The sequence below is a fragment of the Oryzias melastigma genome, linkage group LG4, assembly GCF_002922805.2.
Source record: "Oryzias melastigma strain HK-1 linkage group LG4, ASM292280v2, whole genome shotgun sequence".
Lineage (NCBI taxonomy): Eukaryota > Metazoa > Chordata > Actinopteri > Beloniformes > Adrianichthyidae > Oryzias > Oryzias melastigma.
Window position 1 is genome coordinate 7625615 of NC_050515.1, and position 16873 is coordinate 7642487.

The 16873-nt window shown below is 37.7% G+C and overlaps 2 protein-coding genes across 2 annotated transcripts in view; one reads left to right on the forward strand and one right to left on the reverse strand.

The window, feature by feature from the left end:
- fbn2b (fibrillin 2b) overlaps nt 1–6071 on the forward strand; it is a gene marked incomplete in the record, with an annotated part of 93244 nt that extends 87173 nt beyond the window's left edge. The window contains 3 exon segments of the mRNA XM_024278609.2: nt 415–646; nt 723–873; nt 2509–6071. Of these exon segments, the coding sequence (XP_024134377.1) occupies nt 415–646; nt 723–873; nt 2509–2886 (761 nt within the window).
- Nucleotides 6072–10232: 4161 nt separating this feature from the next.
- Nucleotides 10233–16873, reverse strand: part of LOC112150365 (cortexin-1) — a 21094-nt gene continuing 14453 nt past the window's right edge. Inside the window, exon 2 of the mRNA XM_024278608.2 lies at nt 10233–11714. Coding sequence (XP_024134376.1) covers nt 10625–11005 — 381 coding nt within the window. The 5' untranslated portion in view covers nt 11006–11714 and the 3' untranslated portion in view covers nt 10233–10624. The remainder of the gene's footprint in view (nt 11715–16873) is intronic.

Below are 16873 nucleotides of genomic sequence, written 5' to 3' on the forward strand. Positions count from 1 at the left end.
AGAGCAACAATGATGAAATCATCAGTTATTAGCTAGAATATAATAAAAATTAAATACGAAAGATGTGTGTTTTTTCACAATACTGTTAAGAAAACAGCCTAAAAAATCTTAGTAAAATGTCAAAATAGTCCAAAAAGCTAGCAGAATGCCCATTTTTACAACTTTAAACTCTTTTTAACCTAATTATGAATAATAAAAATGCAGGAATATTATTCCAGAATAAATCAACTTAAACCATAAATAACTCTCAATGATTTACTCTCCATAAAAATGTATTTTGTCAAAATTAGACAAGTTAGACATAAGCGCAAGATAACATCGGGTCATTAAAAACAATAAAATAATCTGGAGGGCCGGATCCGGCCCCCGGGCCTTGACACCTGTGGTCTAATGTCTTTGAACTCTTCCCTGTAGATGAAAACGAGTGTCAGTCCGGGACGATCTGTGGCTCCGCCTCCTGCTACAACACTCTGGGCAGCTTCAAGTGCACGTGTCCCTCCGGCTTTGAGTTTGAGCAGAACGCCGGCGGCTGCCAAGACGTGAACGAATGCTCAATGGGTTCAAACCCCTGCATCTACGGATGCTCCAACACCGACGGAGGCTACCAGTGCGGCTGCCCGGGAGGGTTCTTCAGAGCGGGACAGGGGTACGGACAAACTCAGACAGGTCGTACAGCCGCACAGATTCTCTGAGTGTTGACCCCCTCTGCTTTCATCCTACAGTCACTGTATCACCGGCTCAGGTTTCCCAGGCCAGCTCCTGGAGGACGAGGAGGACAGTCTGTCCCCTGAGGCCTGCTATGAGTGTAAAATCAACGGAGGCGGGAAGAATGGAAAACACAAGCGCAGTACGGATGAGAATGATCTCAAGGAGGTAATTCTGTTGTGTAATATTATAGTCACAAATACAAGTCCTACCGCACAATGGGGAGGCATCGGCAGCATCTTTACGATTAGCCGATAATTTTTGGAAAATCGTTCGTGTTCATTCTGCACAATTCTTTACAAATGTATATATTTAAAGTAGGGCTGGGAATCGTTTTAAAAATGTAGCTAATTTTTCGCTAACCTGAAAAAAATTAATCATAATTTTTTTTTTTTTTTTCGTGTTTGCCAGCTACTTATTATCTGAAAATAATCACAATAAGAAATCACAGAGAAAATTTTACATTTAGAATGTTTTTTGACCCTTTAAGGCAGGGGTCCCCACACTACGGCCCACGGGCCGGATTGGGCCCTCCTCCACATTTGACCTGGCCCCCCAAATTGTTGTGGCTAAAATAGAAATTTTTCCAGTTTATTAGCCTAATTTGGCATTTAACTTATTTCAGCTACATGCTAGCTGTTTTGGTTGATTTAGGCTTTTTTCAGTTTTTTGGGCTAATTTGGAGTTTAGCTAATATGTTAGCTTTATGCTAGCTGTTTTGGCTAATTTAGAATGTTTTGAGTTTTTTCGGCTAATTTGGCACTCTGTTAATATTTTAGCTAGCTATCAGCTTCAGTGTTTTTAGCTAATCTATTTTTAGCTTTATCTAATTTTAGCTTTATGCTAGCTGTTTTGACTAAATTAGATCGTGTCCGAATTACCCCCTAATCACTATATAGTGCGTTCGCCATTTTTTTGTGATGTCCGAATCTACTAATTCTAAAAGGAGTGCACTCGAAATTTCCCAAAAGTCTTTGCAAAAAACTAGCATACATCGATGGTATCTAGATTAGCAGATATAGACCACAATGCATTGCAGTCAAACAATGTGAAACAAAAAAATGTGTCTAAATGCAATATTTGAATAAATTATCCACATTTCCACCATCAGAACACAGAGGATTCATAAATAAACGCAGTGAAATATTCGTATTTATTCAGTTTTCTCTTCATAAAATCGATGTTGTCATATCTAGTTTTTAGAAAAACGAAAGAAAAGTAGTGAGCATCGTGTCCGAATTACCTTTAAAATCCACTATATAGTCCCGTACTATGTAGTTTTTTAGTAGTTAGTGGGGGAATTCGGACAAAGCCTTAGACATGTTTCCAGTTTTTTAGGCTAATTTGACATTTAGCTAGTATTTCATCTACATGCTAGCTGTTTTGGCTAATTTAGGATTTTTTCGTTTTTTAGGCTATTTTGAAGTTTAGCTAGTATTTCGGGTATATGCTAGCTGTATTGGGTAATTTGAAGTTTTTTCGGCTAATTTGGCACTCCGCTAATATTTTAGCTAGCTATCAGCTTTAGCACTTTCAGCTATCAGCTTCAGTGTTTTTAGCTAATCTATCACAGGTAATGCTATATATCTAGTTTATTCTGGAATAATATTCCTGCATTTTTATTACTCATAGTTATGTCAAGAAGTTTTGTTTTTAAAATCTAGTTTTAGAGTGTTCATTAAATGTTTATACTGTTTGGCCCACAACCTAAGGTGTGTTTTGGCCCCCGGTGCGGTTGAGTTTGACACCCCTGTTCTGATCAGTGTCAAAGTTCCCTGATCGCCTTGTCTGTCCTCATTGCAGGAGCCGGCGGTCAGCATGGCAAGTGTGGACACGCAGGCCTACCTCCCAATGAACCTCTCTCTGGCCTCGCTGCTCAACAAAGAGCCTCTCCTGGAGCTCCTGCCCGCCCTTCAGCCCCTGGAGCACCACGTCCGCTACGTCATCACCCACGGCAACGCCGACGAACACTTCCGCCTGCTGGAGCGCCGAGACGGGAAGAGTCTGCTCCGGCTCGGCAAGAGGCCGCCCCCTCCGGGGTCTTACCGGCTAGAGATCACCAGCATGCCGCTGTTTGGGCCCCGCAAGCTGCATCAGCTGGAGGATCAGCACGACAGTGACTATCTACGAGGGGAGATAGGAGACGCTCTGCGGATCAAGCTCCACATCCACCTGCACTGAGTCCAGCTCCGGACTGAGAGTTTGAACCGCTGATCGAGTAGCTCCGCCTCCCACGAGACCATCAGACCCATGGGGAGGGGGGGTAATAAGGGCTATGAAAGACTGAGTCGATCAGCCCAACTCTACCACCACTTTTGTTACTGTTCACATTATATTTGTTCTGATTTACTCCCAGCTTCAGTCATTCTCCACGAGAGCCAGAGAGGTTCTTTTGTGCTCGGACCTCCTCATCCAGCCCGTTAGAGGGCGGGATCGCTTCAATCAGGGGTTTTTCATGAAAATACATCTTTGTTTTTGTATCTTAGTGTTGTCGAGATATCTAAAGAACTGGTCCAAGGACTTTACATCCTCTCTGGGATCTTGTGAAACACACTGGGGGGAAAGGTTGGCCCCTCCCACTGTTGAAGAGCATCATTGTAATGTATTTGTTTAAACACGAAGGACTGCAACGTTTTCATCAGGTTCACAGCGTCCATCTCCTCACAGCTGGATGCCAACAAAACCTCAGATGAGAAGACAGCTGAGAAGCTGTGTTCTGTTACCTCAGTTCCTCTCACCAACCATGTGCACCACGCTGTGATGCTGGCTTTAGAACTAAAGGGGGCGCTAGAGTCCCTCGGCAGCCGTCATGTGCAGGGAATAGACCGTTTGTAGAGTAGACTTTAAAGAAGGTAGATCCGGTCATGTCTGGAATCCTCTGAGGGATTGTGTGTGCTCATTTTTCACAAGAGTTTTACTCCGTGTCAGCTATCAGAGGATCACATTCTAAAATCACTTCAGGAGATGAAGCCGACTTTATCTGACTTCTTTAACTTTACTGTAACGTCTGAGGAGCAGCCGTCTCCGCGGTACATGACATGGTAGCTGTAACTACAAGTGGTGCTTTTGTGGAGACACGAAAACATGGAGAGAAATCAGTATCAACCCCATTTGTGTGTGCGTAATTCCTGATTTCTGCGTACGTAATTCCTGATTTCTGCGTGTGTAATTCCTGATTTGTGCGTATCTTTAGATTTGTGTGTGCGTAATTCCTGATATGTGCGTAACTTTGGATTTGTGTGCATAATTTCTGATTTCTGCGTACGTAATTCCTGACTTATGCGTAACTTTGGCTGTGTTTGTGCATAATTCCTGATTTGTGCGTAACTTTGGAATTGTGTGTGCGTAATTCCCGATTTCTGCGTAACTTTGGATTTGTGCGTACGTTTCCCTGATTTCTGCGTGTGCAATTTCCTCATTTGTCCATAACTTTGGAATTGTGTGTGCGTAATTCCCGATTTCTGCGTAACTTTGGATTTGTGTGCGTAATTTCTGATTTCTGCGTAACTTTGGATTTGTGTGCGTAATTTCTGATTTCTGCGTACGTAATTCCTGATTTGTGCGTAACTTTGGATTTGTGCGTACGTTTCCCTGATTTCTGCATGTGCAATTCCTGATTTGTCCATAACTTTGGTTGTGTGTGCGTAATTCCTGATTTGTGTGTAACTTTGGAATTGTGTATGCGTAATTGTTGTTTTGTAGCTCATAATACATTTTGTGCATAAGTACAAAAATTGCTAAATTAAAAAATTAAAAAAACACAAAAAACAATGTACACAACCGCAAATTAAAATTACAACAGCTCGAAACTAATTACACATGAAAATCTTTTAAAATTAGACACACATAACTTGTCACGCACACACAAAACCTCAGTGACGCACGAATCTGTGGAGAGACTCTTTTCACATTTCATAAATTTGTCCGTAAATGATGCGTTTAAATACTGCTAGAATGCTCAGTCATCAGAGTTTTCTAATCAGTTGTTATAATCATAGATTGTGAAAAATATCTGGTAAAATTTGACATTTTCTCAAGCAGATAATTAACATAAAAAGTCTAAACAAGCATTTTATCCCGGCGCCAGCAGAGAGGAAGCAATCAGTTCTGGGAATTTTTTTTTTATTTGTAAATGAATAAATGTTCTTATTTAGACTTTTTTATAATAATTATCGGGAATTTCTATTTAAATAAGTGGGAAAATGTCAAGTTTTGCCGATTATTCTGTTATTCTGATTATTATTATTATTATTATATCCAAGTTCAAAGAAAACTGTGATGACCGAGCAATCTAGGAGTATTTAAACGCGTCACTTATGGAAGAATTTGAGACGTGACGAGTCTCACCACAGATTTGTGTGTAACTCAGGTTTTGTGTCAGCGTAATAAGGGATTTGTGTGTAAATTTGAAAGATTTTCATGTGTAATTAGTTTCAAGCTGTTGTAATTTTAATTTGTGAATTTATTTTGTATTTTTTTAATTTTGTCATTTTTGTACTTATGCACAAAATGTATTATATGAGTTACAAATCAAGAATTTTGCACGCACAAATCGGGGTGATACTCATTTCTCTCCATACAAAAAAGAAATAAAACACACAAACTTCTGTCAGGTCATTTCAACATTCTCTCAATGAAAAGGTGCTAAAAAGAAAACATCTGCTAAACTGTACAAAGAAAGTGCAGTCTTGAATCTGGAGTTGCTTTATTGTTGTGTATGTTTTCTTTTGTCGTCTTAAATACAATATTATGCTTCTTGAGAATGAAATTGTATATTTTTAAATGAAATGTAGATTTCCTTTCCTCTTGTTTCCATTTCCGTTCAGTTTGAAGGTTCTGTGTAGGCGGGAAACCCTCCTGCTGCTCCGTATTCGTCCATCACTGACTCTACTATCCAAAACCAGCAGAAATAAACTTTTTGTTGTGTTTTATCCCTAAAACAAGGAGCAGTTAACCCTTGAAATCATGCTGGTTCCTCTCTGTTCCCCACAATCCATGGATTGTAGATGGAGAAACTTCATGTGCATTGTATCTTTCTTCTTCATTTCTTATTCTTTTGCTGCTTTTTTTTTTTTTTTTTTTTAAGGGACGTGAGCTCACTGTATCCTCGCTTCAGTGTCAAACTTGAATATTGTCACTATCATCTGTCTGTGTTGTGTTCTCAGAAAACAAGGGGCAGGTTATTTTTGTTTGTTTTAGATTTAGACCTGGTGATGTTTAGGTGAAGCTGATGACAATCATCCAGTCACACCCACCAGCTAAGGAGGAAAACCAAAGAGTCTTTTTTGTGTACCATCAGGGCCATGCATTTGGTTTTGTAAACTTCTTCCACTGACATTTGCAGCAATAAATTTTTGTGGGTTAAATTTTTAGATCATTTTGTGTTTTGTTTCAAATGAAAGCCGGACAAAGTACATAGCAGTCCTTTAATTCCACTTCCAGCAGGCCAGTGTGGACTCATCCAAGGAAAAAAAAACATTATTTAATGTGATCACACACAAAACACAGTCTAGCAATTGCTACAATAAGAAGAGACAAAAAGATATCAAAAAAGGGTCCAAACTTGTAGTTAGGAAATAGAAAAATAAAACTTTGTACCTACAGTGACTGTTCAAGTGGTTGTGTCTGAATTCCCCCCCAACTAATAAAAACCTATATAGTGCTCACAACGTGAAAATAGAATCAATATAAACAAAAAATGCGATTTCACCCGAAAATCCCTCCTTTACGGAGTGTTAAAGCCACTTTATAAACAAAAAAAAAAAAAATTAAATCTCGTAAATTTACAAAAAAAGTCTAAAATTACGAATTACTGCTAAATTACGAGAATAGTCGTATATTTATGACTTTAAAAGTCATAGGCTAAATATTTGACTTTTTTTTCGTACATTTACCACCTTTAAAGTCGTAAATTTACGAGATTAAAACTCATAGAATTACAAGAATAAAAGTCGTAAATTTATGAGATTTAAAGTCGTTATTTTACGAGAAAAAAAATGACTTTTTTTTTTGTGGCCCCAATACTCCGTAGTACTCCCAAACCCCCCAACTACTAAAAAGCTATATAGTGCGGGACTATCTAGTGCCCTGGATTTTAAAGGCAATTCGGACACGATTTTCACTCCTTTATTTTTGTTTTTCTAAACGTCGGATATGACGTCAGCGATTTCCCAGCGTGAAAATCGAATCAACACAAGCAAAAAAGAAAAATCAATACAAACATTTAAAGACTTTTACGTGTTCTGATGGTGAAAATGTGGATGGTTTATTCAAAAATTACATTTAAACACATTTTTTGTTCGAGAATTGTTCGACCGCAATGCATTGTGGTCTATATTTGCTAATCTAGGTTGAGTCCGAAATTCCTCCCTTACAACGGAATATTAAAGCCACTTTATAAACAAACATAAAAAAATAATTACGACTTTAAATCTCGTAAATTTGCAAAAAAAAGTCGTAACTGCTAAATTAGGAGAATACAGTCGTATATTTGTGAGTCATAGGCTAAATATATGACTTTTTCTCGTACACTTGTTTTAATCTCGTAAATTTACAAGATGTAAAGTTGTAGATTTCTGAGAGAAAAAAAACTCTTAAATTTATGAGTATAAAAGAAAAACAAGATTAGAAGTCATAAATTTATGAGATTTAAAATAGTTATTTTACGGAAAAAAAAAAAAAAAAACTCGAAACATTACTTTTTTTTTAGTGGCCCTTATATATTTCACGCCGTTTATTCATGCCTCCACAGTTTTGATGGTGAAAATGTGGATGGTTTATTCAAAATGTACATTTAAATTAGGGATGTCCCGATCAGGTTTTTTTGGGCCCGATCCGATTCCGAGTCATTTGATTTTGTGTATCTGCCGATACCGAGTCCCGATCCGATACTTTTATAAGACATAAAAACATGACTAAATTAAACAAACAGATTAGTGTTGTCCCTCATTTATATTTTAATAACCTTCTTTTATCATTAAAAACTTAAATAAAACACTTCTGTGAAGTAGCTTTAATAAACAAGTAAAAATACAGCAAATATAAACTAGGAAAGAAAATACAATTTTCTTGTTATAAAAGTGATAATTAGTCATGTGATAAAGTTTAGTGACTTTAGCTTTAAAATCTTTAGAGCTATTGAACATTTTTGACCAAATGTGATTCCTGTTCTCATTTAAAAATTCTTAAAAATAAATTGTGATTTTGTTTTAGCATAAAATTTGATGAGTGTTCATGAATAGCTGATATCATTATTAGTTTTAGTTTATTAGTTGTATTTATTTAGTTATTTTTAAGGTTATGTGCTTATTTTTTAAGTTCTTAAGACATCACATTTTCAGTTTTATTACCACAGTAGTTAATTTTTTTTAACTGTTATTTCTCTGTCAGATAAATCAAACAGGCATATCAAAGGACAGCTCGGGTCCTAAGGAGTTATATCACGGCGCTAGCATGTAGCAGTTAGCAGCTGCTGTTTAGCCATCTGTCTGCAGCATGAAGAGCTTCACATTAAAAAGAAACAAAAACTCTGTCTCTTTCTGTTAAAATGCCTTTATAGGTTTTTGTTTGTGTTATGACAAACCAATAGAGACACTTGCTGTCAGTTTAAAGCGTTTTTAAAGGAGTTATTGATCCCGGAAGTTAGCTTTCTAGCTAGCTTTGTTAGCTTTTGTTTTGTTAGCCTTATGCTTGACTTGCTGCCGTTTTCTGCTGCGTTTTCTGGTGATGACATTTTGTGATCTTTTCGTGACATGCAGACTTGTAGTGGAGTATTTATCCATAAAGATAAGATGAAATAAAAAGCTCTGATCGTAATGAAAATAAATGAAATATCCGATCCTGATCGGACAAAGGAGTCCGATTCCGATCGAGTCCCCAACCACGTGATCGGCCCCGATTTCCGATCACGTGATCGGATCGGGACATCCCTAATTTAAACACATTCTTTGTTGGACCATAATGCATTTATTCTCTATATTCACTAATTCGCTAGTTTTCCGCAAAGACTTCTGGGAAATTTCAAGTGCACTCGATTTTGGAATTGGTAGATTCGGACAGCACTAGAAAGTTTATACAGTGAGTGGGGGGGGATTCTGACATAATTGTAGTCATAAAGGAATAGATGCTTTATATATGGCTTTATTTTCAGACACATTTACACACCAAAACACACCAAACTTTATAAAAACTACCTGCTTGAGATTTTTGAACGCATTTGAAGCTGCGATGTTCAAGAATCAGAGTCAGGATGAAAGTCTTCATCAGCTCTTTGAACGTTTCGTTAACTTTTTTAATTTTTTTTCTTTAAAGGGGTGTCTGCATGAATGTAAACACCTTCATTTGCCTGTTGTCAAAAAAATAAATCTTCAGTGTTATGAGAAGATACAGTAAAAAAAAATTCACTGGACCAACAAGTTTTTGAAACAAACAAACAAAAAAAAACTACCCTGGAAAAATGAAGTTTTTGGTGATCTATTGTCTTCCATTTGTGATCATTTAGAAGTCGAGATGCTGTGATGTTGGAGCACTTTAACACCCAGTCGGGTTAAGGCAGCTCAAAGTTCTGTTTATGGTTCATCACTGAGCAGGTTGAGCTTCTGGTTGCAAAGGTCTCAAACTCCGGACCTCCAGGGCTGCTTTTTACAAAATCCTGCCTCATCTGCTTCTGATTATGCTACAGGCAGAAAGGCATCGGCAGAATCGCCAAGATTTCATCCCACCACCCAATTTTTTTTTAAAATCATTGGCGTGGTGATCCAAGACGGCGGTAATCATTCATTGAGGACGGCGGCATTATGGAATGGGGCGACAGTTGGGGTATTGTAACTGGACCGCTGGCCGGCAGCAGCTCTGATTGGACGATGGGTCTTCGACTTCTCCAAGATGACCGGTCGTCTATTGGCATGATATGTATCGCGATACATGTGATACGATACGTATCGCGATATATTTCAATACAGTACCAGACAACATTTCACAGTTTTTTTATACTATGACTTAAAAATTATAAGAATTTTAATACATTACGTGATATTTAGTGATAAGAAGATTAACCAACTGCAGTTGTATCTCATAAACAAGTTGCTTTTTGCTCGTTTGGTAATAATTAAGTGTAAAACAAAAGTAAGACTGAACTACATTTTTGTTTTTAAATAATCAAATATCGAATATTTCAAATCGATACAATTATCGTCGAATAAAGTATCGCGATATTTCATTGTATTGATATTTTCTCACTGCTCAATCATAACTCAGGTTCTGAGCCCACATTGTAATTTTATAATTTTACTAATTTTTAAATCTCCCTGATTAAATGAACATCTTTATAAACTCACAGGTATGAATTTGTGGTCTAAAGCACTGTTTTTTTGTTCATACTTTCTTCTTCTGGAATAAGGTGTAATGCTACAGCACGATCGCCACCTAGTGGCCAAACTGAAACGTCCTCCAGGAGAAGCAGAACAATTGTTGGAGCTCCTCAGTTTGAGAATCCATGTAACAGTGTAAGCTATTAACAATCTCATTATTATTTCACTAATACATTTAAAACGTATATAGATTATTAATGTATTTCTAAACAAATGAGTATAAATGCCCAAAACGTGTAAACTTAAAGTTGAATTGAGAGGATTGAAAGACATTTTTAAAAATGGGAATTGAATCAATTCTGGAAATTACTGGCAATTTCCAATGGCAGGTTAATTGGAAAACTTGTAGGAGACTAGCCCTCGAGGCCTGGAGTTTGAGATCTGTGTTATTGAGGTTTCAAATGTTCCTGATTTGCACCAGAACGCTGTGACCTAAACCAAACCAAAAGGTAACAATTCCAGTGGATCGACAAACAAATGTTAAAATCCTCAACAAAACCCAAACAGAAAGTAGGATGTGAGCAAACACTCTCCTTCCCATAACAAACTCTCTACACCAGTGCATAATCAAACTGACCCCTCTCCAGCCCCTCCTTGTGGTCAGTCCAGGATGACGCGGGCATGCGGCTGTAGGGGTCCAGCAGGATCCTGAAGCACCTGACCAGCAGGAAGACCAAGAAGAGCAACAGCAGGCCGACGAAGGCCAAGGCAGTCCGCTGCTCGGTGTCCACCACCACCAAGTTCAGGGGGGCGCTGCTGCTGCCGCCGCCAGGGCCGCCGGGCAGCGAGGAGCTGGATGGAGACAGCAGCAACTCGTAGTCCAGTGTGGCCACATCGTTCATCCTCCACGGGGCCCGAAGGCAGGGCTTACACACCGACTGGAGGGTCGGGGTGCTGGGTGGAGGGGTGGAGAAGGACGGGAAGGTGTTCATCGGGGGGTGTGGTCTTTCAAAGAGATTTATGAGAATCTAAGTGCACACTTCTCAGGACTGCCAACAACTTTGTTGCTGGAAGAAGTGACTAAAATGAGTAACGGCGCTCATTTGTTTGGGGTGGGAGTCGCCTCAGGCCGTTATTTTCCTTATTTATCAGAGGCGCTCCGTCCCATCAGCTCTCATTTTCACTCCTAATCAGAGAAGACAAGCAGTGACACTTTCTGATGTGGAGGCAAACAAACAGCCACTGGTCACCGGCAAGGTCAGCGTGGTCTAAAAGAGAAGACCGTAGACGGGCCGGACTGAGGCGTGTGGAACAGACACAACACTATTACAGTATCTGCTGAGGCCAGCAGGTAGGTGAGAGTGAGGCCGTTTGTCCGCAGCTAATTAGATGTGGAGGTCAGACCATCATCGAGCAGGAAAATTAAACGTAACCTTTGTGCGCGGCGCCTCCTGAAATCCAAACTTAGTGTTTCAACATTGGGTCAAAACTGACGGGAATTCTTCCATAGTTGTGATTTCCGGGTGACGAGCCTCTTGAGGAGGTAGAATTTGTTCAGGAAAAGCGTCGTCTGGAGCTCGAACCATGAAAGGAAATGGCTTTTGTCGAGTTGAATCTGTTCCGGCGGTCCTCAGCAGACGGAGCAGAAGGACATCATCGTCATTCAGATGCTCCTGGTTAGTCTGAGCCAGCAAATAAATCCTAAAAAAAAAAAAAAATACAATTAGAAGATTGCACATGAGATCATTGACACAGTTCTACTTATTAACATGAACTAACTAGCGTTGCTCTACGTTTACATTGTTTCCACTGTGGGCACTAACGAGAAAATAATGTAATTCCCTCTTTCTCCTGCTCCTTTCCGTATGTTTATCGGCAAATAAAAACTCAATCCCACTTTCAAATCTGGTATCAAAATATTCAACTCGTTCAGAACATTTCTGCTTGAATCTTTGGTATTCAGAAACTTTAAAGTTTTTGAAATATTGGGCAAGATTTGCCCCATAGGAAATCATTGAGAAAGTCTTCAAATGTTGTATTTTTAAGTAGTTTAGCAACAAGCCTTTAAATATATTCATGGGCTGTTTTCATATTTTATAGTAGTGGTTTATAGTGGTAATAGTGGTTATATTAGCATTATGCTAGCTTATTTGGGTAACTTGCCATCTGAGGTTTTTAACACTAATTTGGAATTTACGTAATATTTTAGCAACATGCTAACATTTTTGGATAATTTATTTACCGAGGTTTTTATAAACTAATTTAAAGTTTAGCTAATATTTTAGAAACAGGATAACATTTTTGGCAATTTTTTTCTTCATCTTCTGAGGTTATAGGCCAATTTAGAATTTAGCTTCTTTTCTAGCAACAGGCTAACATTTTGGCTAATTTTTTATAGACTAATTTAGAGGTTAGCTTCTATTTTATTGACATGCTAACGTTTTTGGATATTTTTTTTATTTACTGAGGTTTTTATAGACTAATTTAGGATTTAGCTTTTGTTTTAATGACATGCAAACGTTTTTTGGCAATTTTTTTTTATTTACTGAGGGTTTTATAGGCCAATTTAGAATTTAGCGTCTTTTCTAGCAACAGGCTAACATTTTGGCTAATTTATTATTTACTGAGATTTTTATAGACTAATTTAGCTTCTATTTTAATGACATGCTAACGTTTTTGGCAATTTTTTTTTTTATTTACTGAGGGTTTTATAGGCCAACTTAGAATTCTGCTTCTATTTTAGCAACAGGCTAGCATTTTTGGCTAATTAAGTTTACTGAGGAATTTCAGGCTCATATTAAAGCAACAAGCTAGTTTTTTTTAGGCTTATTTGGCATCTAATTAGGTTTTTTGGGCTAATATGGAGTTTTTAAATCATATTCAAGCAACACATTAAATATTCTTGCAAAATATGCATGTATTAGTGATTTTTAAACAATTTTACTACAAATCTTTTCAGAAAATTAGGTCAACTTCAGCGCTCTTTCACAGTTCTTTATTGAAACTTCCAGTCTTTTAGCAAATTTAGCGTTTTGTAATCAGCTTTTGCTTTTAAATCAAATCCCTTTAGCAATTAAAGTAAATTGCATCACCAGTTTTGGCCAAAAGCGTCAGCATCTTCCGCGACTACTTTCAGCAAAAGCCGTCACACTAGCATTATCACAGGTAATTCAACGTTTCTAGTTATTATCTTACAGTGTGTAAGATAATAAGACCATTAGCAACTGTGTAATGACGCTCAATTAGCAGGCCTATTATGGTGTCGTTTTGCCCACATTAACAGTATGATTCTCCACACTGATACCTTTCTACCGCGCCCCTGTTTGACGGGGGGGGCATACGATCCCCTGTTGCGCCCCTTTGGTCGTTTGCTTGCATGATGCAAACAAAGACAAAGTGTGTGGAACTTCATTAATAATCTAAAATCACATCTCCTGCAGCAGACTGGGTTTCAAGTTATGGAGGGAACGTGAGACGAGAACCGTCTCCTCCTGCTCGGCCGTTTGAATAGAGCGGTAATTCGGCCGTTTGTTTGGACAAATATGATGCCGATGGATGTCTAGATATCGCACACCGTGTATGTCTGCTTTTGTGGGTCAAGAGACTTCTTAGAAAAAGATAAAGCGAAACAAAAAACGAGTCAGATGAACATCATGTTTTTGGTGTTTTTAACTCTTTTGTGGCAATTTCTGATGATGGAGGACAAATATAATGAAACTGAAGTTTAAAAACACATTTCCAAGTATTTTAATATTTAAATAATTGTAAATCAGGAGCAGATGAAATACTTTTAAAATCAAAAGATGATTAGTGTGGGGATTTAACGGATGAGTGAGATGCTGCAGTCTGAGGGACGAGTTCAAGCTTCTCTTTTTTTAAATCTGGCGCTCCATTAGCTAATATCTGTTGCATGTTGGCTGGAGCAGGTGGGTGGACAGCAGGATGCTCCACCTGCGTGGGGAGACTCACACTGAGAGTCTTTCATGATCTACATGGTTACCCTAACTGCCTTCTGGCCCATGAGTAGGGCCACGCTTCCTAATCAGTTCCTGCAGGTGTTTCCATCAGACCAACCACTTAAATATCGGAGTTCTTGTTTTCAGTGTTTGGGAAAATTTGGAAAGTACTGAAATCTGAGAGTTAAAACCATCTTTACAATATGAAACTCCTTATTTTTCTTTTTTCCATGGAATTTTCTATTTTATTATTAGCATATTGTTACAAATTAAGTAAAAATTAGGTCATTTAAGTAAATTGTGACTTACAAAAATACTGAAGTTACACCTCCAGAGCGCATGTTTGAATGCTCAGACATTAACTAAAGTTCAATCAGAAGGATTTGTCTCCGAAAAACTGACTTTAGTCCGTTTTATCTGTTAGAGCAGGGATGTCAAACTCAATCACACAAGGCGCCAAAATCCAAAAGGTAATGGCGTAAAACGCTGCAGTTGATAGCTTAAGATGCTGAAGCCAATAGCAGAAAATGCTAAAGATGATAGCTGAAGAAGCTGAAATTCATGTCTTAAAATGCAGAAGTTGATAGCTGAAAATGCTGAAGTTGACAGCTGAAAATGCAGAAGTTGACAGCTGAAAACGCTGAAGTTGACAGCTGAAAATGTTGAAGTTGACAACTGAAAATGTAGAAGTTTACAGCTGAAAATGCTGAAGTTGACAGCTGAAAATGCAGAAGTTTACAGCTGAAAACGCTGAAGTTGACAGCTGAAAATGCAGAAGTTGATAGCTGAAAACGTAGACGTTGACAACTGAAAATGTAGAAGTTTACAGCTGAAAATGTTGAAGTTGACAGCTGAAAATGCAGAAGTTGATAGCTAAAAATGCTAAAGCTAATAGCAGAAAATGCTAAAGATGATGACAGGAAACACTGAAGCCGATAGCCAGCTAAACTCTTAGTTAAATTCCAAATTAGCCTAAAAACTTTAAAAATAAAGTAGATTTGCCAAAACAGCTAGCATGTAGCTGAAATATTATTTAAACTCCAAAATAGCGTAAAAAAAATCAGTAAATGCCTACATAGTCCAAAAAGCTAGCAGAATGCTAATTTTTAAAACTTGAACACTCCAACTTTTTAACATAACTATGAATAATAAAAAGGCAGTAGTATTGTTCCAGAATAAATTAACTTAAATCTTTAATAACTTTAACAATATTTTACTTTCCATAAAAATATATTTTGTGAAAATTATACAAGTTAGAAATGAGCTAAAGATGACATCAGGCCATTAATAACAATAAAATAAAAGGGCCGGATAGAATTACCTAGAGGGCCGGATCTGGCCCGCGGGCCTTGACTTTGACACACATGTTAGAGGTTGAGAGGCCTGAGCCAACAGTCCGGCGGTGCTCTAAACATGTGTGGCGCCAGTGTGAATAAATAATTAGGAAGTGGAGGGGTGAGACAGATTGCTCAGCTTATTTTCCTCCTGGTTAGACCTCACTGCCACCATCACCCTCCATCAGCCTTGCACACATGCACAGGTGTGCACACACACACACACATGCTGTGCATCAGTTCAAACCCACTCCATCTCTGCACCGGGGCAGCACCAATGAGACCTCAGAGACGATGGAGAGAGGAGCAAACAAGCATCAGTCTTTATCGTAAAGTCCTGAATGTGACATCTCTGTCACACAAGCACATAAACAGTACATTAGACGGATAGTCACAGAACTACACAACCACAGACAAGCAGACACAAACCTTACAGCTGAATCTGAAAACATTTTATTCAATATTTGACCGTTTTTCACACAGCAATGTGGATCTGATGCCTCATTTTAAAGTTATTTTGTTTATATAAACCCTTAAGAAAACTCAAAAATGTTTTTCTCCACTCTATAATTGGATTTCTGAACAGCTGACAGGACTCATAGTTATGCAATCACTTGACTTAATCTTACACAATCATGTTTATTATTATAAAAACACAGACACTAAAATTGCCATATTACTGTTTACTTTCCAAACGTTTTTCGACACAATCTCAATCACACTTTCAGCGATTTCAGCAACTTTGGTATCAAAACGTTCACATCGTTCAGGACATTACTGCTTGTAATTTTGGTATTTTTAAACTTTATAGTTTTGAAATATTGAGCAAAATATGCTCTATAGCAGGGGTCTCCAACTAATTTGGCGAGAGGTCCAGTAACTCTGTCAGCTTGGTAGACCGGGGTCCGAACATGCAAAAACATTCAGTCAATATTTCACTTTTCTGTTCTTTTATTTAATTACAATGCATAGTTACATTTGCAAAGAACTCTTTTAGCTTATTGTCTCAACAAGTATTTATCTCATTCCTCTTTTGTACAAAAATACATACATGTACATGCATTGTACAGTAAAAAAAAAAGATTGCACATAAACTTGCCTCCTTATAGTCCAACATGTGTGCTCTTTCACAAACTGTAACATTCTGCTGTCTGTCACTTCAAGTGCAACAGGTAACATGAATGAGCCTCAAAAAGCATTCATAATTAATCAATTTTCTTGTGCAAATGTTAACTTTCTGTTTTACAACCCTTAGAAGTACGTTGCAAATAATGGTACATATTGAACATTAAAGTAATAACTTTCATAAGTGCAAAAAACATTATAAACATAAATGTAAACTATAAAACAGACTTACAGAGACGTAGATGGCACTTTGAATGGTGGTGTTGAGCTGGAACTGTATGGAGCTAAATTTGGGCCAATATTATTTGAAACCCAAATAAAAGAAATTGAAAAAATATTGCTGTTTGGCCAAAAATGTTTAAAATGTCTGAATATTTTTTTTTTTACTGTTCCAAAATAAACGTAATTATTTTCAACTGAAAATGTTCTCTTTTTTTAGGTTTCA